The sequence below is a fragment of the Mobula hypostoma genome, chromosome 15, assembly GCF_963921235.1.
Source record: "Mobula hypostoma chromosome 15, sMobHyp1.1, whole genome shotgun sequence".
NCBI lineage: Eukaryota > Metazoa > Chordata > Chondrichthyes > Myliobatiformes > Myliobatidae > Mobula > Mobula hypostoma.
In genome coordinates, this window is record NC_086111.1 from 73,408,385 (window position 1) to 73,430,469 (window position 22,085).

The following is a 22,085-nucleotide window of genomic DNA, read 5'->3' on the forward strand; positions in this document are numbered from 1 at the left end:
GTGGGTTGGCAAGTTTGCAGATGACACAAAGGTTGGTGGTGTTGTGGATAGTGTAGAGAGAGGATTGTCGAAGATTGCAGAGAGACATTGATAGGTTGCATTGATAGGAAGCATTGGAAAGGGTACAGAGAAGACTTACAAGGATGCTGCCCGGTTTAGAGAGTATGCATTATGATCAGAGATTAAGGGAGCTGGGGCTTTACTCTTTGGAGAGAAGGAGGATGAGAGGAGACATGATAGAGGTATACAAGATATTAAGAGGAATAGATAGAGTGGACAGCCAGCGCCTCTTCCCCAGGGCAGCACTGCTCAATACAAGAGGACATGGCTTTAAGGTAAGGGGTGAGAAGTTCAAGGGGGATATTAGAGGAAGGTTTTTTACTCAGAGAGTGGTTGGTGCGTGGAATGCACTGCCTGAGTCAGTGGTGGAGGCAGATACACTAGTGAAGTTTAAGAGACTACTAGACAGGTATATGGAGGAATTTAAGTTGGGGGCTTATATGGGAGGCAGGGTTTGAGGGTCGGCACAACATTGTGGGCCGAAGGGCCTGTACTGTGCTGTACTATTCTATGAACAGGCCCTTCAGCCCACAGTGTTGTTCTGACCCAATAAGTTAGTCATCAAATGGCCAGCCAAACCAATCCCTTTTGCCTGCACAATGTCCATATCTGTCCATTTTTCTCACATTCATGTGCCTATCTAAACATCACTAAAAAGTCTGTTATGTATGTGCCTCTATCACCACCCCAGGCAGAGACCACTCTCTGTGTAGAAATCCTGTCTCTCACGCCTCCCTTGAAATAACCTTAAAAATGTATGGCCTCTGGTATTAGACATTTCAACCCTGGAAGAAAGATACTGTCTGTAAACTCTGTCTATGCCCCTCATAATCTCTTAAACCTCTATCAGATCTCCCCTCAACCAACGCCACTCCAGAGAAAACAGCCCAAGTCTGCCCAACCTCTCGTGACAGCACATGCCCTCCAATCCAGGCAGCATCCTGGTCAAACTCTTCCGATGAAGGGTCTTGTCCCGAAATCTCGACTATTTATTTGTTTCCATAAGTGCAGCGCGACCTGCTGAGTTCGTCCAGCATTTTGTGAACGTTGCTTAGAACGGGGAAGACATGTGATCTGAGTGACTTTGACTGTGGAATGATTGTTGGTGCCAGATGGGGTGGTTTGAGTATCTTAGAAACTGTTGAACTCCTGGAATTTTTATGCACAACAGTCTCTAGAGTTTATGGTGTGAAAAACAAAAAAACAAAAAAAATCTATTGAGCAGCAGTCCTGGGGATGAAAATACCTTGTTAAGGCAGAGGAGAATGGCCAGACTGGTTCAAGCTGACAGGACAGTGACAGTAACCCACATAACCATGTGTTACAATAGTGGGGTGCAGAAGAGCATCTCTAAACACACAACACATTGAACTTTGAAGTGGACGGACTACAGAAGACCACACCAGGTTCCTAAAATAATTGGCCATTGAGTGCATGTTGTGAAATATGTTGCTTTGTGGCAGCAGTAGTGGAAAAATTACTATAATTTACAAAAAAAAATTAAAATAGTGCAACAAAAGAGCAATATATTGAGGTAGTGTTTACTCATGTTAACTCCAAACTGATTCCACAACCTACAGACTCACTTGTGTTCTCAGCTTTACCTATTTATCTATCTATCTGTCTACCTGTTCATCTGTCTATCTAGATATCTATCAAAGATTCAAAGGTGCATTTATTATCAAAGTATTCAACTCTGAAATTCTTCTTCTCCAGATAGCCACGAAACCGAGAAAGAACAGAACGGTGGCACGATTAACAACCCCCAAATACCCCCCTCCCTGCACAAAAAGCAAAGAAAACCAGAACAGGCACCTCGACTCCCCAAAACACCTCCCCACAGGCAAAAAATTAGAAAGATTGGGTGAAAAACACAGAAATCAGAAAAACCATAAGACTGAAAAAAATTCCACGTCCAAAGTGCAGAAAACCTGGGCAACATTCTCCTCTCTCCATAGCAGAGCGATCTCACCAGTGGTAAAAAGTCAGTCACCTCTGTCTGGCAGCAGAGCGATCCCACAGGCAGGCAGCCAGCGTTTCAATCTCCCTTGTCACTTTAATCGGCACAAGGTTACCGCACACTGCCTGTCTCATAGTCATAGTCATAGTCATACTTTATCAATCCCGGGGGAAATTGGTTTTCGTTACAGTTGCACCATAAATAATAAATAGTAATATGTAAATTATGCCAGTAATTTGGCATAACTGGAATCCCTTCGGAGACTGCAACGCGCTGATACACTGAAATGATCTCCAGACTGCAAATCACAGGCTCTAAGAGCTCCAGAATCATGTTAAAAATGAAAAACGAATGCAAAAGACATAAAATAAGTGAAATATATTGTTACATGATCCATCCAAGAGATGTCAACCGAAGGAGCATTGTACCCAGGTGCCATCTCGACCGGAAATCAATTTATCTATCGATCTATCTGTATATAAATATCATATCTATTTATTTACCTATCATATCTATTTATTTGTTCTCTAGATATTTATCTATCTGTCTATCTGTCTGACTATCCATCTGTCTGTCTATCTGTATCTATCTGTCTGTCTATCTGTTTGTCTCTGTCTATCTGTCTATCTATGTCTGTCTCTATCTGTCTGTCTCTATCTGTCTGTCTATCTGTCTGTCTATCCATCTGTCTATTTATCTGTCTGTCTATATCTTATTTATTAATTCTTCCATTCATCCATATATTTATAGATTGATTTATTTTTGCAGATTGGGTTGTTGTCGGAGTTTTTCATAAAAACCTGTTGTATTTCCTTAGGGAATCTCGGTAGTAAATGGCAACATGCTGTATACGTATTTTGATACTGAATTGACTTTGACGGAGGAAAGGAGGAAGCTGTTCCTCAATCGTCGAGTGTGTTTTCATTCACTTCAACCTTTTCCTGCTTGCATCCCACCCCACCAATTTGCTTTGACCGTCACCTTTACCTTCTTTCTGATAGGTGCTCATATCCAGAGATCCCGACAACAGTCACGTTCCTCTGTCCGATCTCAGATCTGCCTCTGGGGTGTTTGTTGGGGCAAGAGGGGTGAGGTGACAGTGTGGTGGGGTTCACTGGGTGTAACTGGAGGTTGGCAGTTCTGCCTCCCTCCCTCCCTCCGCTGCCCTCCGCGGTGTCTGCCTCGAGGCCCACCCGGAATGACTAACCTCCTCTGTTCCCTTTGTTCCTCAGGTGACCAAGAAAAGAGCCGTGGATTCAGGTGAGGAGGGTTCAGGAGGTTCCGCAGACCCACCCCACCCCAATCTCTCACCAGCGGGGAGTGGGGGCCATCAGTCAGTGGAATTAGTGAGTTGGAAGCCCAGAGGCAACTTGTCCTGAGATTGGAGGGCTATGTATGTCCGTGGGTGGGTGGGAGAGAGGAAAGGGGGTTGTTCTGTTGTTGTTACATTCCGTGTTGTTCTGATGAACATGGGCGTGTTATGCTGGCACTATATCATGTGGCATCACGTGTGGACTGCCCCCAGCACATCCTCAGGTTGTGTTGGTTGTTAACAGAAACTACACATTTCACTGTGTGTTTTGATGACATCGTAAACAAGCAAACCTGAATCGGAAATCTATAACTCCTGCCCCAAGCCATGGGCTGAATGATGCCAAGATATTGAATATTGCAATGCCTAAATACAGCGGACATGGAGAGGATGTTTCCTAGAGTGGGAGAGTCTATGACCAGAGGGCACAGTCTCTGAATAGAGCGATGTCCATTCAGAAAAGAGATTCGGTGAATCTCTTTAGCCAGTGGAGATGGTGTGGAGGAAGCTTCACTCTCTGTCTGACCCCGGTAGTGTGTGATGGGACGGTGTGGAGGAAGCTTCACTCTCTGTCTGACTCCGGTAGTGTGTGATGGGACGGTGTGGAGGGAGTTTCACTCTCTGTCTGACCCCCGGAGTGTGTGATGGGACGGTGTGGAGGGAGTGTGTGATGGGACGGTGTGCAGGGAGTTTCACTGTGTCTGACCCAGGAGTGTGTGATGGGACGGTGTGGAGGGAGCTTCACTCTGTGTCTGACCCCGAGAGTGTGTGATGGGACAGTGTGGAGGGAGTGTGTGATGGGACGGTGTAGAGGGAGCTTCACCCTGTGTCTGACCCCGGGAGTGTGTGATGGGACGGTGTGGAGGGAGCTTCACTCTGTGTCTGACCCCGGGAGTGTGTGATGGGTCGGTGTGGAGGGAGCTTCACTCTGTGTCTAACTTCGGGAGTGTGATGGGACAGTGTGGAGGGAGATTCTCTGCTGTCCATGAGTTATTGTGAACCTTTTCCACGAAGACTGGGGCCACTGCTTCCTGTCCTTGGGCTGAACACTTGGATCTGAACACCAGGGTCCCCGAGGGTGGCTGGGAAGCGATTCTCCAGCCTGGTACAGTGATGTCTCCTTTGTGTCCACCCCTGGGCTGACCAAGCCGTGGTGTGAATTAGGAGTTTCTTTATCATTGCAAACTCATGCATATGTTTTACCTTACACAGATCAAACTGTTTCCCCAGTGAAGTCGAAAGATAAGGTAAGATTTAAGGATTTAATGCTGGGAATCAGGAAGGGAGCAAAAAAGACAATGTAAGCAATGGATGTTTCAGGCAGAAGGGTCTCAGCCCAAAACATTGGCTGTTTACTCCTTGCCATAGATGCTGCCTGACCTGCTGAGTTCCTCCTGCATTTTGTGTGAGTTGCTTTGGATTTCAAGCCGATTTTTTCGTGTTTGTGAAACAAACCATAAGATATAGGAGTAGAATTAGGCCATTTGGCCCATCGAGTCTGCTCCGCCATTTCATCAAGGCTGATCCAATTTCCCTCTCAGCCCCAATCTCCTTCCTTCTCCCCGTATCCCCTCATGTCCTGGCCAATCAAGCATCTATCACCCTCTGCCTTAAATATACGTAAAGACTTGGCCTCGATAGACGCCTGTGGCAGTGAATTCCACAGATTTGCCACTCTGGCTAAAGAAATTCCTCACCTCTGTTCTAAAAGGCTGCCCCTCTATTCGGAGGTTGTGTCCTCTGGTCTTAGACTCTCCCACCATAGGAAACATCCTCTCCACATCCACTCTACCAAGGTCTTTCAACATTTGCTAGGTTTCAATGAGGTCACCCCTCATTCTTCTGAATTCCAGTGAGTACAGGCACAGAGCCATTGAGCGTTCTTCATGTGAGAAGCCGTTCAATCCTGGAATCATTTTCATGAACTTCCTTTGAACCCTCTTCAGTTTCAGCACATCCTTTCTAAGATAAGGCCCAAAGCTACTCACAAAATTCCAAGTGAGGCCTCACCAGTGCTTTATAAAGTTTCAACATTACATCCTTGCTTTTGTATTCTAGTCCTCTTGAAATGTTCAACAGCTCTGTGTTCCTGTAGATCCTTATTCCAATACTTAACCCATGCCCCAGGAGTGTGTGATGGGACAGTGTGGAGGGAGATTCACTCTGTGTCTAACCCCGGGAGTGTGTGATGGGACAGTGTGGAGGGAGATTCACTCTGTGTCTGACCCTGGGAGCGTGTGATGGGACAGTGTGAGGGAGTTTCACTCTGTGTCTGACCCTGGGAGTGTGTGATGGGACGGTGTGGAGGGAGCTTCACTCTGTTTCTGACCCCGGGAGTGTGTGACAGGACGGTGTGGAGGGAGTTTCACTCTGTGTCTGACCCTGGGAGTGTGTGATGGGACGCTGTGGAGGGAGTTTCACTCTGTGTCTGACCCCGGGAGTGTGTGATGGGACGGTGTGGGGGGAGTTTCACTCTGGTGATATGTTCTTTCAGGGGTTTGTATCTTGTACCCAGTGGGAAGAGAGAGAAGAGAGAATGAGTGGGGGTATTTGATTATGTTGGGTGCTTTACAGAGGCAGCGAGAAATGTAGACAGAGTCGACGTAGGGGGAGGCTGGTTTCCGTGATGTGCTGAGCTGTGTACACTACTCAAGGCAGCTTCCTGCGGCCAGGCAGTGCAGTTGCCGTACCAAGCTGTGACGCACCCAGATAGTGTGCTTTCCGTGGGTCTTGCTGAACGGAAGGGTTTGAAGGGCTGATTTTTCCTGCAGTCTAACCTCATCCTTTCTCCTTCCTTTGTACAGGAGGTCCGCACAGTCCGCCCGTGAGTGTAGCTGATGACGGGGCGTGGGGGGGGGTGGGGGGCATTGGGTCCGTCTGGGACAACACAGGACTTGGGTCCTCTCCCCAGTGCCCCCCACCAGCGGCCAACAGGGAGCAAGGTGAACGATCGTTAAGGCAGCCGGGCTCCACACAAGAAGATCCCAGGAGTGGCCTGTGGGAATGGAGTGTCCTGCCTGGGGAGTGCTTGGCCCGTCCCGCTTTGCTGTGGGAATGCGGCTGGCCGTCCATGTTGCTTGTCCCTGCTGCCCCCATTCAGTTTACGTGTACCGAGGGTCCCAGCCCACTCCCCTGTCTGGGACCAAAGGTTGCTCCCTAGTTTGCCTCCGTGCGCTGCCCCAGTACCCCCTGATCTGTGATCCACATTGAGATTCTGGTGTGATCGTACTTTGTTACTGTGATAGGTGATGCATACTTACACACTCACAGGGGAATCTCCACCCTCCCAATCTATCCTAAACACTCCCCCCTCAACTGCAGCATAATCCGCACCCTCCCCCCACAGAGCCAGAGTAACACTCACCCACCCGGGTAACCAGCATCCGCCACTACCAGACTAAGTAACTCCCACCCTCCCATAGTAACCACCATCCTCGGTGTAACTCCCACAGTCTCTGTGTACCCCCAAAGCTCCCCACCCCCAGTGTAACCCTGATGGTCCGTTCTCCCTCACCCTAATAGAACCCTGTTCCCACTGTAACCCTGAACCCCAGTATAACCCCCATCCTCCACTGTAACCCTGACAGGCCCCCTCACTCCCAGTAAAACACCCTCCCCCACCCCCAGTATAGCCCCTACTCCGCCACTCACTCCCAGTGTAATCTCCACCCATCCCCTCACTCCCAGTATAATCCCCACCCATCTCCTCACTCCCAGCATAACCCCCACCCATCTCCTCACTCCCAGTATAATCCCCATCCATCCCCCTCACTCCCAGCATAACCCCCACCCATCCTCTCACTCCCAGTATAATCCCCACCCATCCCCTCACTCCCAGTATAACCCCCATCCATCCCCATCACTCCCAGTATAACCCCGACCCTCCCCCTCACTCCCAGTATAATCCTAACCCACCCCCGCTCCCCCTTACTCTCTTCAGCATTGAATCTCTCAGCTCTTCCAATACCCAGACACAGACACACACACACACGCACACAGACACACACATACAGAGACACACACACACAGACACACACAGACAGACCCTCACACACACACACACACACACACACACACACATAAAATACACACACATACAGACACCAACACACATGCACACCGTCACACACATACAGAGACACACACACAGACAGACAGGCTCACACACACACTTACCCACTTTTCGTCTTCACTCCGTTCCCAGCTGTGCTGCAGATGCTGGTGTGCTGCATCAGAGGGCAGACACATCGAGCTGATGGCGGGTACATCACACAGGGAGACACACTGAGGGGAGGGGGTCTCTCCTCGAGGGAACAAACCCACCCTGGGGTGCGGGATCTGAGTGTACATGGTTGCTTTTTCTCTGCCTGCAGGGTGAAGATCTCAGTAATGGACAGACTTCAGTCCGATCTGCAGAGGTGAAGTAACAGCCTCCCCCTTGCAGTGGAGTGAGGCTGAGGGGAGAGAGAGTTATATCCTGGACAGAGAGAGGGAGCTGAAGACTGGGAGATGATAAATATTAGAGTTAACATCTCTCAGTACCACCCCTCCCACAGTGTGACCCTCCCTCAGAACCACCCCTCCCACAGTGTGACCCTCCCTCGGTACTACCCCTCCCTCAGTGTGACCCTCCCTCAGTACCACCCCTCCCACAGTGTGACCCTCCCTCGGTACCACCCCTCCCACAGTGTGACCCTCCCTCTGTACCGCCCCTCCCACAGTGTGACCCTCCCTCGGTACCACCCCTCCCACAGTGTGACCCTCCCTCTGTACCGCCCCTCCCACAATGTGACCCTCCCTCGGTACCACCCCTCCCACAGTGTGACCCTGCCTCGGTACCACCCCTCCCACAGTGTGACCCTCCCTCAGTACCACCCCTCCCACAATGTGACCCTCCCTCAGTACCACCCCTCCCACAGTGTGACCCTCCCTCAGTACCACCCCTCCCACAATGTGACCCTCCCTCAGAACCACCCCTCCCACAGTGTGACCCTCCCTCAGTACCACCCCTCCCACAGTGTGACCCTCCCTCGGTACCACCCCTCCCACAATGTGACCCTCCCTCAGAACCACCCCTCCCACAATGTGACCTTCCCTCAGTACCACCCCTCCCACAGTGTGACCCTCCCTCGGTACCACCCCTCCCACAATGTGGGTTCTGGAATGCTGTGTGGAGTGAGCGCGGGGATGCCGATGTGTGGGACGAACAGGTGAATGGGAGGGGAAGGGAGGGGTAGGAGGAGATGAGGAGTGCTGTGTGGGAGGGGATAGCGGGGGAGTTGGTGGAGGGGATTTGGATGATAGAGAAGGGAAGGGATGGGAGGTGGTGAGGGGTACTGGAGCATGGGAGGTGGAGACACTAGACACTAGATTAGAATACTACAGCACAATACAGGCCCTTCAGCCCTCGATGTTGTGCCGACCCATATATTCCTTTAAAAAAGTACTAAACCCACACTACCCCATAATCCTCTATTTTTCTTTCATCCATGTGCCTGTCCAAGAGGCTCTTAAATACCCCTAATGTTTTAACCTCCACCACCATTCCAGGCACCCACAACCCTCTGTGTAAAAAACTTACCCCTGATGTCTCCCTTAAACTTCCCTCCCTTAACTTTGTACATATGCCCTCTGATGTTTGCTATTTGTGCCCTGGGAAACAGGTACTGGTTATCCACCCTTTCTATGCCTGTCATAATCTTGTAGACCTCTATCAAGTCCTCTCTCATCCTTCTACGCTCCAAAGAGGAAAGACCCAGCTCTGCTAACCTTGCCTCATAAGACTTGTTTTCCAATCCAGGCAACATCCTTGTAAATCGCCTCTGCACCCCCTCCATAGCTTCTACATCCTTCCTAGGTGACCAGAACTGAACACAATACTCTAAGTGTGGTCTCACCAGAGATTTGTAGAGTTGCAACATGACCTCTCTACCCTTGAACTCAATCCCCCTATTAATGAAGCCTAGCATCCCATTGGCCTTCTTAACTATCCTATCAACCTGTGCAGCAACCTTGAGGAATGTATGGATTTGAACCCCAAGGTCCCTCTGTTCATCCACACTCTTAAGTAACTGACCATTAACCCTGTACTCAGCCTTCTGGTTTGTCCTTCCAAAATTCATCACCTCACACTTATCCAGATTGAACTCCATCTGCCACTTTTCTGCCCAACTCTGCATCCTGTCTATACCCTCTTGTAACCTTCAACAACCTACAGCTCCATCCACAACTCTTCCGATCTTCGTGTCATCCACAAACTTACTCACCCATCCTTCCACCTCTTCATCCAGGTCATTTATAAAAATCACAATGAGCAGGGGTCCCAGGACAGATCCTTGCGGCACTCCACTAGTCACAGTGAAGGAGGGGACGGGAGGCGGGAGTGTAGGAGGAGGGATGATGGGGATGGGAAGGGAGGTGAGGAGGAGGAGAAGGGGGTGCAGACTGCAGCAGCTCCGCTCTCTGCGTGTTTGGCCCCGCAGGAGGGAGGCGGGGGCTTTACTGCGCCAGGAACGGGCCGTGCAGAGTGAGGAGCGGCGGCTGGTGCATCAGCTGCAGCGAATACAGCGTCAACGCGGGCTGCCCCGGCACGGAAACTGCATCCAATCGCAGAGGGTACAAGGTGACTCCCCTCCCTAACCCTTCACCGCTTCCTGTCCCCTCACCACTCAACGGTCTCCCCTGGCCCTCCACCTCCCCCGCCCTCCACCTCTTCCTGCCGATTACCCCTTCCCCCTTCCACCCCTTACCCCTCCCTGCTCCATCACCCCTCCCCTCTGCCCCCTTCCCTCTCCCCCATCCAGCGAGTGGGTTTTACAAGATATTTTCGCTCACAGAACAGCCACTCGGATTTTTTTTTGTTGTTTTTAGCAACATTCTTTGTAAACTCGAGTCTGTTGTGTGTAAAAATCCCAGGAGATCAGCAGTTTCTGAGAGACTGAAATCACCCTGGGCGGCACCTAATTAATTAGCTTGTTTATTTCGGCTTTTTTCTTAGAGAGGAGCTGGTTGTGCTCCGGCTAGCACTGCACCCCTGCCAATACAGATCCCTGTGAACACCACTAGTCACTGGCAGCTAAGCCGAAAACTTATTCCCACTCTTTGCTCCTGCCAATAAGCTACTGCTGTATCCATGCTAGAATCTTCCTGTAACACCATGGGCTTGTAACTTGTTAAACAGCCTCATGTGAGGCACCTTGTCAAAGGCCTTCTGAAAATCCAAGATTCAAGCGACTCTCCTTTGTCTATGCTGCTTATTATTTCTTCAAAGAATTCCAACAGATTTTTCAGGCAAGATTTTCCCTTGAGGAAGCCATGCTGACTGTGGCCTATTTTATCATCTGCCTCCAAGACCACATCATTAGCAATCGACTCCAACACCTTCCCAACCACTGAGGTCAGACTAACTGGCTTATAATTTCATTTCTTTTCAATTTTCTAGTTTTCTGGAACCATTCCACAATCTAGTAATTCTTGAAAGATCGTTACCAATGTCTCCGCAGTCTCTTCAGTCACCTCTTTCAGAGCCTTGGGGTGCACACCATCTGGTCCAGGTGACTTATCTACCTTCAGACCTTTCGGTGTCCCAAGAACCTTCTCTGTCGTGATGGTAACTTTGCACACTTCATGACCCCTGACACCGGGAACTTCCACTATACTGGCAATGCCTTTCGCTGATGCAAAATACTTATTCAGTTCATTCGCCATTTCCACCCCTCCCGCATCGTTTTCTAGCGATTCAATGTCCCCTCGTCTCTCTCTTTTACACTTTATGTATCTGAAGAAGGTTTTGTATCCTCTTTAATATTATCGGCTAGCTTTCATATTCCATCTTTACCTTTCTAATGACTTTTGCTTTCTGTTGGTTTTTAAAAAGCTTCCCAATCCTCTAACTTCGCACTAAGTTTTGCTCTATTATATGCTCTCTCTTTGGCTTTTATGTTGGCTTTGACTTCCTCTGATAGCCACGGTTGTGTCATCTTTCCCTTAGAATAATTCTTCCTCTTTGGGGTGTATGTATCCTGTGCCTTCCGAATTGCTTCCAGAAATTCCAGCGTTGCTGCTCTGCCTTCATCCCCACCAGTGACTTTTTCCAATCAATTCTGGCCAACTCCTCTCTCAGGCCTCTGTAATTCCCTTTACTCCACTGTAAGACTGATACATCTGAGTTTAGCTTCTCCTTCTAAAATGACAGGGTGAATTTGATCATATTATTATAATTGCCTCCTCAGGGTTCCTTTACCTTAAGCTCCCTAACCAATTCTGGTTCATTACACAACACCCAACCCAACACCCAACACCCAACACCCACCTAATCTCCTGGTGGACTCAACCATAAAGTAAAGGCATCCATTAGTCTTGCGAGGCCATGGGCCAATGTTGTCCAAGGGAAGGGCATTAGGACTCGAACAGCTTGGCACCAGTGTCGTCACAGAGTAATGTGTGATTAAGTGCCTTGCTCAAGGACACAATACATTCCCTCGGCTGGGGCTCGAACTCACGACCTTCAGGTCGCTGGTCTAATGCCTTAACCACTTGACCACGTGCCCACACAACCATAAGCTGCTCTAAAAAGCCATCTCACGAACATTCTAGAAATTGCCCCTCTTGAAACCCCCTACCAACTAGTTTTTCCTAATATACCTGCGTATTGAAATCCCCCATGACTATTGTAATATTGCCCTTACAGCATGCATTTTCTATTTCCGTTGTTAATTGTACACCGCATCCTAACTGATGTTTGGGGGTCTGTATATAACTTCCACCGGTGTCTTTTACCCTTAGCTCCAACCACAATGCTTCAACACCTTCTGATCCTCTGTCATTTCTTTCTGACGATATAATTTCATTTTTACCTATACAGCCATTTCACCCCCTCTGCTCTCCCGCCTGTCCTATCGATAGAATGTGTATCAAATGTGTATTTTGCATCAGTCTTCTCTGTGAAAGACGCTAGCAGAATGCCAGAAATTCGAGAAGGCAGGGGGCAGAAGTGAGTGCATTTGCTATTACTAAGAAGGTGCTTGAGAAGCTGAAGTAAGATAAGTCACCTGGACCAGATAGACTACACCCCAGGGTTCAGAAAGAGGCGGCTGAAGAGATTGTGAAGGCATTCGTGAAGATCTTTCAAGAATCACTAGATTCTGGAATGGTTCTGGACAACGGAAAATTGCGAATGTCACTGAACTCTTTAAGAAGGGCGGGAGACAGAAGAAAGGAAATTATAGGCCATTCTGCCTGACGACAGTGGTTGGTAAGATGATGGTGTCCATTATTAAGGGTGAAGTCTCAGCCGGGTTCTGGAACGTACACGATAAAGTAGGCCAAAGTCGGCATGGTTTCCTTAAAGGGGCATCTTGCCTGACAAATCTGTTGGAATTCTTTGAGAAAGTAACAGGCAGGACAGACAAAACAGAGTCAATAGATGTTTACTTAGATTTTCAGAAGGGGAGAAATTTCAAAAATCATAGATACAAAAGGTCTTGGAAGTCCTTGTGCAGGATTTCCTAAAGGTTAACTTGCAGGTTGAGTCAGCGGTCAGGAAGGTAAACGCAACGTTAGCACTCATTTTGGCAGGACTAGAACATAAAAGCAAGGGTGTGATGTTATGCCAAGGGAAATCTCATCCAGGGAACAGAACCTCATCCTGGGAACGGAACCTCATCCTGGGAACAGATGCAGTGGAGACGGAGGAAGTGAGAAAAGGGAATGGCATTTTTACAAGTGATAGGTTGGGAAGAAGAATAGGCAAGAAAGCCATGAGCGTCAGTATGATCGTAAAAAATATTAGTCCGTCGCCAGAGATGGAGACAGAGAGATCGAGAAAGGGGAGAGAGGTGTGAGAAATGGACCAAATGAATTTAAGGGTAGGGTGGAAGCTGGCAGCAAATTTGATGGAATTGATGAGCTCAGCATGGATGTATGAAGCTGCAGAAATGCGTTGTCAATGTAGCACAGAAAGAGTTGGGGAGCGATAACAGTGAAGGCTTGGAAAATGAACTGTTCAACATAACCACTGAGGTTCCACATAACCATTCTGGATCATTGGGACCTCTTTTGGGGCAGGCGTGACCTGTACAAAAAGGATGGGTTGCAAATGAATCCCAGGGGGACCAATATCCTGGCGGGGAGGTTTGCAAAGGCTTTTGGGGAGAGTTCAAACTATAATTGTTGAGGGGTGGGAACCAAACTGAAGAGATGGAGGAAGAGGTAGTTGGCTCACAAATAGAGAAAGCTTTGAGAGTGCGAGAGGGAGGATAGGCAGGTGATAGAGAAGGGATGCGCTCAGACCGATGGTTTGAGATGTGTCTATTTTAATGCAAGGAGTATTATGAACAAAGCGGATGAGCTTAGAGTGTGGATCTGTACTTGGAGCTATGATGTTGTGGCCATTACAGAGACTTGGATGGCTCAGAGGCAGGAATGATTACTTCGAGTGCCAGGCTTTAGATGTTTCAGAAAGGACAGAGAGGGAGGCAAAAGAGGTGGGGGCGTGGCACTGCTGATCAGAGATAGTGTCATGGCTGCAGAAAAGGAGGAAGTCATGGAGGGATTGTCTACGGGGTCTCTGTGGGTGGACGTTAGGAACAGGAAGGGGTCAATAACTCTACTGCGTATTTTTATAGACCTCCCAATAGTAACAGGGACTTTGAGGAGCAGATAGGGAGACAGATTCTGGAAAGGTGTAATAATAACAGGGTTGTCGTGGTAGGAGATTTTAATTTCCCAAATATCGATCGGCATCTCCCTAGAGCAAGGGGTTTAGATGTGGTGGAGTTTGTTAGGTGTGATCAGGAGGGTTTCTTGACACAGTATGTAGATAAACCTACAAGAGGAGAGGCTGTGTTTGATCTGGTATCGGGAAATGAACCTGGTCAGGTGTCAGATCTCTCAGTGGAAGAGCATTTTGGAGATAGTGATCACAATTCTATCTCCTTTACCATAGCACTGGAGAGGGATAGGAACAGACAAGTTAGGAGAGCGTTTATTTGGAGTAGGGGGAAATTTGAAGCTATCAGGCAAGAACTTGGAAGCGTAAATTGGAAACAGATGTTCTCAGGGAAACGTTCGAAAGAAATGTGGCAAATGTTCAGGGGATATTTGCATGGAGTTCTGCATAGGTACGTTCCAATGAGACAGGGAAAGGATGGTAGGGTACAGGAACCATGGTGTACAAAGGCTGTTGTAAATCTAGTCAAGAAGAAAAGAAGAGCTTACAAAAGGTTCAAAAAACTAGGTAATGATAGAGATCTAGAAGATTATAAGGCTAGCAGTAAGGAGTTTAAGAATGAAATTAGGAGGGCCAGAAAGGACCATGAGAAGGACTTGGCGGGCAGGATTAAGGAAAACTCCAAGGCATTCTACAAGTATGTGAAGAGCAAGAGGATGAGATGTGAGAGAATAGGACCAATCAAGTGTGACAGTGGGAAAGTGTGTATGGAACCGGAGGAGAGAGCAGAGGTAATTAGATTAGATTAGATTATGAGGACATGCAGTCTTCTTTTATTGTCATTTAGTAATGCATGCATTAAGAAATGATACAATATACAAAGTATATGAATACAAAGATACTACAGATACTGCCTGGCCTGCTGCGTTAACCAGCAACTTTTATGTGTGTTGCTTGAATTTCCAGCATCTGCAGAATTCCTGTTGTTTGAATACAAAGAATATTGATACAAAGTAATGAATACTTTGCTTCAGTATTCACTACGGAAAAGGATCTTGGCAATTGTAGGGATGAATTACAGCAGACTGAAAAGCTTGAGCATGTAGATATTAAGGAAGAAGGTGTGCTGGAGTTTTTGGAAAGCATCAAGTTGGATAAGTCACCGGGACCAGGCGAGATGTACCCCAGGCTCCTGTGGGAGGCGAGGGAGGAGATTGCTGAGCCTCTGGCAATGATCTTTGCATCATCAATGAAGACGGGAGGCGTTCCGGAGGATCGGAGGGTTGCGGAGAGTGGTTGTAGACGGGTCATATTCTTCATGGAGGTCGGTGACCAGTGGTGTGCATCAGGGCTCTGTTCTGGGACCCTTACTCTTTGTGATTTTCATAAATTACCTGGATGAAGAAGTGGAGGGATGGGTCTGTAAATTTGCTGATGACACAAAGGTTGGGGGTATTCTGGGTAGTGTGGAGAGCTGTCAGAGGTTACAGCAGGATATTGATAGGATGTAAAACTGGGCTGAGAAGTGGCAGATGGAGTTCAATCCAGATAAGTGTGAAGTTGTTCATTTTGGTAGGTCAAATATGATGGCAGAATATGGTATTAATGGTAAGACTCGGCAGTGTGGAGGATCAGAGGGACCTTGGGGTCTGAATCCATAGGACACTCAAAGCTGCTGTGGTTAAGAAGGCGTACAGTGCATTGACCTTCAACAGTGGGATTGAGTTTAGGAGCCGAGAGGTAATGTTGCAGCTATATAGGACCCTGGTCAGACTCCACTTGGAGTACTATGCTCAGTTCTGGTCGCCTCACTATAGGAAGGATGCAGAAACCATAGGAAGGGTGCAGAGGAGATTTACAAGGATGTTGCCTGGATTGGGGAGCATGCCTTATGAGAATAGGTTGAGTGAACTCGGCCTTTTCTCCTTGGAGCGATAGAGGATGAGAGGTGACCTGATAGAGGTGTATAAGATGATGAGAGGCACTGATCGTGTGGATAGTCAAAGGCTTTTTCCCAGGGCTGAAATGGCTAGTACGAGAGGGCAGTTTTATGGTGCTTGGAAGCAGGTACAGAGGAGATGTCAGGGGTAAGTTTTTTATGCAGAGAGTGGTGAGTGTGCGGACTGGGCTGTCGACGATGGTGGTGGAGGCGGATACGATACAGTCTTTTAAGAGACTCCTGGATAGGTACATGGAGCTTAGAAAAATAGATGGCTATGGGTAACACTGAATAATTTCTAAGGGAAGGACATGTTCGGTACAGCATTGTGGGCTGAAGGGCCTGTATTGTGCTATAGGGTTTCTATGTAACAAACAAAAAGGCATGCATATCTGTGACCAATGCAGGTGCCCATGGCTACATCTTTAGTTTGGAGAAAGTGGGAGGAGTTGAAAGAGAAATTATTGAGTGTAAGGACCAGTTCTACCAGACAGAGGAGGGTGGTGGTGGAGGGGAACTGGTTGGGTCTGTTGTCGAGAAAGAAGCAGAGAGCTTGATGGGGCGATAGAAGTCTATAATGAAAGAAACAGGTTTCCTTTCCATCACTACTGCCCTCACCCCATATTCTCGCCACCATAACAGGAATAGCGTTCAACTGTCCTTGTACCATCCACAATCCTCTATCCAGCACATAACTTCAACCATCTCCAATGGGATCATACCACTAAACACGTCTTTTACTCCCCATCGTTCTTCTCAGTTTTTCCATTCCCCATTCTGGTTCCCACCTCATCCCTTCTCCTCATCTGCCCATCGCCTCCCTCTGGTGCCTCTCCTTCTCTTTTTTTTCCTGTGGTCCACTCTCCTCGTTTATCAGATTCCTTCTTCTTCAGCCCTTTACCTCTTCACCTATCACCTCCCAGCTTCTCACTTCATTCCCCCTCACCTATCACCTGCCAGTTTCACCTCCTCCCACCTTCTTATTCTGGCTTCTGTCCCCCTTCCTTTCCAGTCCTGATGAAGAGATTCAGCCTAGAGTGTTGGCTGTTTATGCCTCTTCATGAATGCTGCCCAACCTGATGAGTTCTTCCAGAATTTTGTGTATGTATCTCACATCTATCTGGCTAGAAAGCCCTACCTCAGTCTATCAGCCCACATGAGAACATAAGAAATAGGAGCAGGAGTAGGCCTTTCAGCCCATCGAGCCTGCTCTGCCATTCAATAAGATCATGGCTGATCTGACCATGGACTCATCTCCACCTACCTGCATTTTCCCCAGGACCCTTAATCCCCCTACTATGCAAAAATCTATCTCACCTTGTCTTAAATATATTTCCTGAGGTAGCCTCCACTGCTTCGCTGGGCAGAGAATTCCACAGATTCACAACTCTCTGGGAAAAGCAGCTCCTCATCTCTGTCCTAATCTTATTCCCCCAAATTCTGTACGATCTCCTCTCATCCTTCTGAACTGCAGCGAGTACAGTCCCGGGCGACTCAATCTGTCCTCATAGTCTAACCCCCTCACCTCTGGAATCAACCTGGTGAACCTCCTCTGTACTGCCTCCAAGGCCAGTATATCCTTCCTCAAGTAAGGAGACCAGAACTGCACACAGTACTCCAGGTGCGGCCTCACCAGTACTCTGTACAGTTGCAGCATAACCTCCCTGCTCTCGAATTCAATCCCTCTCGCAATGAAGGCCAACATTCCATTTGCCTTCTTGATAGCCTGCTACACCTGCAAACCAACCTTTTGTGATTCATCACAAGTACTCCTAAGTCCTTCTGCACAGCAGCGTGCTGCAATCTTTTACCATTTAAATAATAATCTGATCTTTTATTTTTCCTTCCAAAGTGGATGACCTCGCATTTACTAACTCTGTACTCTATCTGCCAGACCCTTGCCCACTCACGTAACCTATCTATATCTCTCTGCAGACTCTCCGTATCTCCTGCACAATTTGCTTTTCCACTCAGTTTAGTATCACCAGCAAACTTGGATACACTACACACTGTCCCCTCTTCCAGATCGTTAATGTACATTGCGAACAGTTGCGAGCCCAGCACCGACCCCTGCGGCACACCATTCACCACTGATTGCCAACCAGAGAAACATCCATGTATCCCAACCCTCTGCTTTCACAGTTGATCAAGATTTTTTTCGTAACCTACAGTATCGACCACATTGTCTATGGATCTATAGATGCTGCCTGGCCTGCTGAGTTCTTCCAGCACTTTGTGTGTGTTGCCCCGATTTCCAGCACCTGCAGATTTTCTCTGGTTTGTGGTGTTACAGTTACAAAGTGTAGAGCAGCTAGGCAGAGAGGGTGCAGGGGCAAGATAACCAGATGAAGAATTCATCTTTATCACATAAGAGGTCCATGCAGGAGTCTGAGAACAGCGGGATGGGAGCTGTCCCGAGCTTGGTGATGCTTTCAGTCTGTTGTATCTTCTCCCCGATGGTGCGGGGGTGGCGGTGGCGATGGAAGAAAGAGAATGTCCCGGGTGGGTGGCGTCTTAGAATATGCTGGCTGCTTTACTGAGGCAGTGAGGTGTAGACAGAGTCCAGCGAGGGGAGGTTGGTTGCCGTGGTGCGCTGACCTCTGTCCACAACTCTGCAGTTTGACATCACGGGCAGAACATTTGTCCGACCAAGCCGTTATGCATCCGAATAAATTGGCAGAGTCTATGGGGCATGTAAAATTTCTTTAGCCCCCTGAGGAAGTAGAGGTGCTGGTGAGTTTTCATGGCTGTGACTTCGATATGGTTGGACCAGGTGATGTCCAGACCTAGCAAACAACAGGAATTCTGCAGATGCTGGAAATTCAAGCAACACACATAAAAGTTGCTGGTGAACGCAGCAGGCCAGGCAGCATCTCTAGGAAGAGGTGCAGTCGACGTTTCAGGCCGAGACCCTTCGTCAGGACTAACTGAAGGAAGAGTGAGTAAGGGATTTGAAAGTTGGAGGGGGAGGGGGAGATCTAAAATGATAGGAGAAGACGGGGGGGGGGGGGGGGGATGGAGCCAAGAGCTGGACAGGTGATTGGCAAAAAGGGATACGAGAGGATCATGGGACAGGAGGTCCGGGAAGAAAGACAAGGCGGGGGGTGGGACCCAGAGGATGGGCAAGGGGTATATTCAGAGGGACAGAGGGAGAAAAAGGAGAGTGAGAGAAAGAATGTGTGTATATAAATAAATAACGGATGGGGTACGAGGGGGAGATGGGGCATTAGCGGAAGTTAGAGAAGTCGATGTTCATGCCATCAGGTTGGAGGCTACCCAGACGGAATATAAGGTGTTGTTCCTCCAACCTGAGTGTGGCTTCATCTTTACAGTAGAGGAGGCCGTGGATAGACATGTCAGAATGGGAATGGGATGTGGAATTAAAATGTGTGGCCACTGGGAGATCCTGCTTTCTCTGGCGGACAGAGCGTAGGTGTTCAGCAAAGCGATCTCCCAGTCAGCGTCTAAGCACATTTTTCCCTCCCTCGTCTCTCTGCTTTCCGTAGGCATCGCTCCCTACGCAACTCCCTTGTCCATTCGTCCCCCCCCCCCCCCCATCCCTCCCAACTGATCTCCCTCCTGGCACTTATCCGCGTAAGCGGAACAAGTGCTACACATGCCCTTACACTTCCTCCCTTACCACCATTCAGGGCCCCAAACAGTCCTTCCAGGTGATGCAACACTTCACCTGTGAGTCGGCTGGGGTGATATACTGCGTCCGGTGCTCCCGATGTGGCCTTTTATATATTGGCGAGACCCGACGCAGACTGGGAGACCGCTTTGCTGAACACCTACGCTCTGTCCGCCAGAGAAAGCAAGATCTCCCAGTGGCCACACATTTTAATTCCACGTCCCATTCCCATTCTGATATGTCTATCCACGGCCTCCTCTACTGTAAAGATGAAGCCACACTCAGGTTGGAAGAACAACACCTTATATTCCGTCTGGGTAGCCTCCAACCTGACGGCATGAACATTGACTTCTCTAACTTCTGCTAATGCCCCACCTCACCCTCGTACCCCATCCGTTATTTATTTTTATAGACACATTCTTTCTGTCTATCTCCTTTTTCTCCCTCTGTCCCTCTGACTATACCCCTTGCCCATCCTCTGGGTTTTTCACCCCCTCCCCCTTTTCTTTCTCCCTGGGCCTCCTGTCCCATGATCCTCTCATATCCCTTTTGCCAATCACCTGTCCAGCTCTTGGCTCCATCCCTCCCCCTCCTGTCTTCTCCTATCATTTTGGATCTCCCCCTCCCCCTCCCCCTCCCCCTCCCACTTTCAAATCCCTTACTCACTTTTCCTTCAGTTAGTCCTGACGAAGGGTCTCGACCTGAAACGTCGACTGCACCTCTTCCTAGAGATGCTGCTTGGCCTGCTCCAGACCTAGCAAGCTGGCGCTGTCGGCCCTCCCGATCTGAGGACCGTTGGCCGAAACAGGAGCAGATGCTACCGCCTCCTTACACCGTCTTATTGACATTGAACGATCGGTTGTTATCATGCCGCCATGTCGCTAAGATCTTTATCTCTTCCTTGCGCCCCGTCTCACCGGCCCTGCGTTCGCAGTGACGGAGCCTCAGGTCCATGTCGTTCAGAGCGAACCCCCGCCCCTCCGGGGCCGCCTGACTGGGAGGATCTCCGTCCCTTCCTCCCTGAGCATCCCGCCGATCTTCCCGACTCCACCGGCGGGGAGACGTCCCGACAACTACTCTCTCCCGATGGACCCCCGTTACCGGTCAGTCTCCTCGCCCGTGGGGGGCACGGGCAGTGGGGAGCGGGATGGAGGGAGGGAGGGAGGGAAGGGAAGGGGAGGGCGGGTGAAGTGGAAAGAATGGAGGGTTGAGATGGCATCGCAGAGAGGGGGTGGGACAGGCTATGCGGGGGGGGAGGCGCAAAGTGGTGTTGAGGTGAGAGTGAGGCGTGGAGTATTGGTGGAGGGCGAGGAGGGAAGATAGGGAGAGGAGGAGGAGTAGCGGAGGACGAGGAGGGGAGAAATGAGAGAGGAATCGGTGGAGGGGAAAGGAAGTGGGAGTGAGAGGCAGGGGAGTGGGCGAGCGAGGGGAGGATGAGGTGGTGAATGGGAACAGTGACGGAAGAGAAGCTGATATAGGAGGGGGGGGAGTTATGGAGCTGGTTTGGGAAGGGGTGATGGAGGTAGAGGAGGAAGACTGGGTGTGGGAGGTGAAGGGGAAGTAGAGAGGAAGGGGAGTTGGGGGATGTGAAGGTGGAGGAGGGGTGAATGGAGCAGACCCGGGGAGGGGATGTGATGGTCGGCGGTAGAAGAGGATTTCCCCTCCTGTGCTCTGTCACTGAACGGTGAGCGACCCCTCCCTCTCTGTGACAGCACCTTCGTGGTGGTGCGGGAGACGTACGCTCCGCCGGAGATGCCCCTTCCGACGCCCTTGGAGCAGAGGTTGTTGAAGGAACGGTTCCCGAATTACAAGGTCCCCTTGGCTCGGCAGAGACCCAGGCTGATCGACAGGAAGATCTACACCCCGGATCACTTCGGCAAATGCCAGCGGTGAGGTCTTTCTCTCTAACCATCCCTGCCCGGAACACCCCGCCCTCCATTCCTCTGAGACAGGGATAGTTTTTAAAGGTGAAAAGGTAGCGCCGATATTCCAATTGGTGCAAGCAGGCAGCAGGGAATCAAAATCAGGTTTATTATCACTGGCATGTGAAATTTGTTTTGCGTCGGCAGTACAGTGCAAGGGGACCATTCAGCCTGGTGGAGGGACTGTTTGCCTCGATGGTGGGAAGGGGGGAGGGTGGTTTGTGCCCGTGATCTATTGGACTTTAGTCTACGATGCTCTGCAACTGACACCAGCACACGCACTTCCCCAGCCTACGGTAAGGTTTCCCAGTTGATGGTGCCTTGGAACAGAAAGGAGGATCTAAAATGCTCTCAACCTCCTGTAAGGATGGGCTCTATCCGTCCATCACCATTTGACGCCATTTACTTTGTGATGAACAAACTTTCCCTCAGCCCATCTCTCCTGTACCACCAGCAATGTTCTACAACTCTCCCCACTCTCCCCACCTCAATTCATCAGCCAGTCAAATCCGAGACTTGAGGTGCAATTGAAAGGGTCTCACTGAAACCTGTCGTTTGTTTTCAGCTTCCTGAACGCTTCAGGAAAGTCTGC

General features: G+C 49.3%; 1 protein-coding gene across 1 annotated transcript in view; it reads left to right on the forward strand.

Annotated features, from left to right (window-relative positions):
- Nucleotides 1-21,695, forward strand: part of LOC134357138 (uncharacterized) — a 106,147-nt gene extending 84,452 nt beyond the window's left edge. The window contains exons 25-31 of the mRNA XM_063068435.1: nucleotides 3,253-3,280; nucleotides 4,545-4,579; nucleotides 6,137-6,156; nucleotides 7,706-7,750; nucleotides 9,815-9,954; nucleotides 20,506-20,674; nucleotides 21,284-21,695. Of these exons, the coding sequence (XP_062924505.1) occupies nucleotides 3,253-3,280; nucleotides 4,545-4,579; nucleotides 6,137-6,156; nucleotides 7,706-7,750; nucleotides 9,815-9,954; nucleotides 20,506-20,674; nucleotides 21,284-21,464 (618 nt within the window). The 3' untranslated portion in view covers nucleotides 21,465-21,695. The remainder of the gene's footprint in view (nucleotides 1-3,252; nucleotides 3,281-4,544; nucleotides 4,580-6,136; nucleotides 6,157-7,705; nucleotides 7,751-9,814; nucleotides 9,955-20,505; nucleotides 20,675-21,283) is intronic.
- The last annotated feature ends 390 nt before the right edge of the window (nucleotides 21,696-22,085 follow it).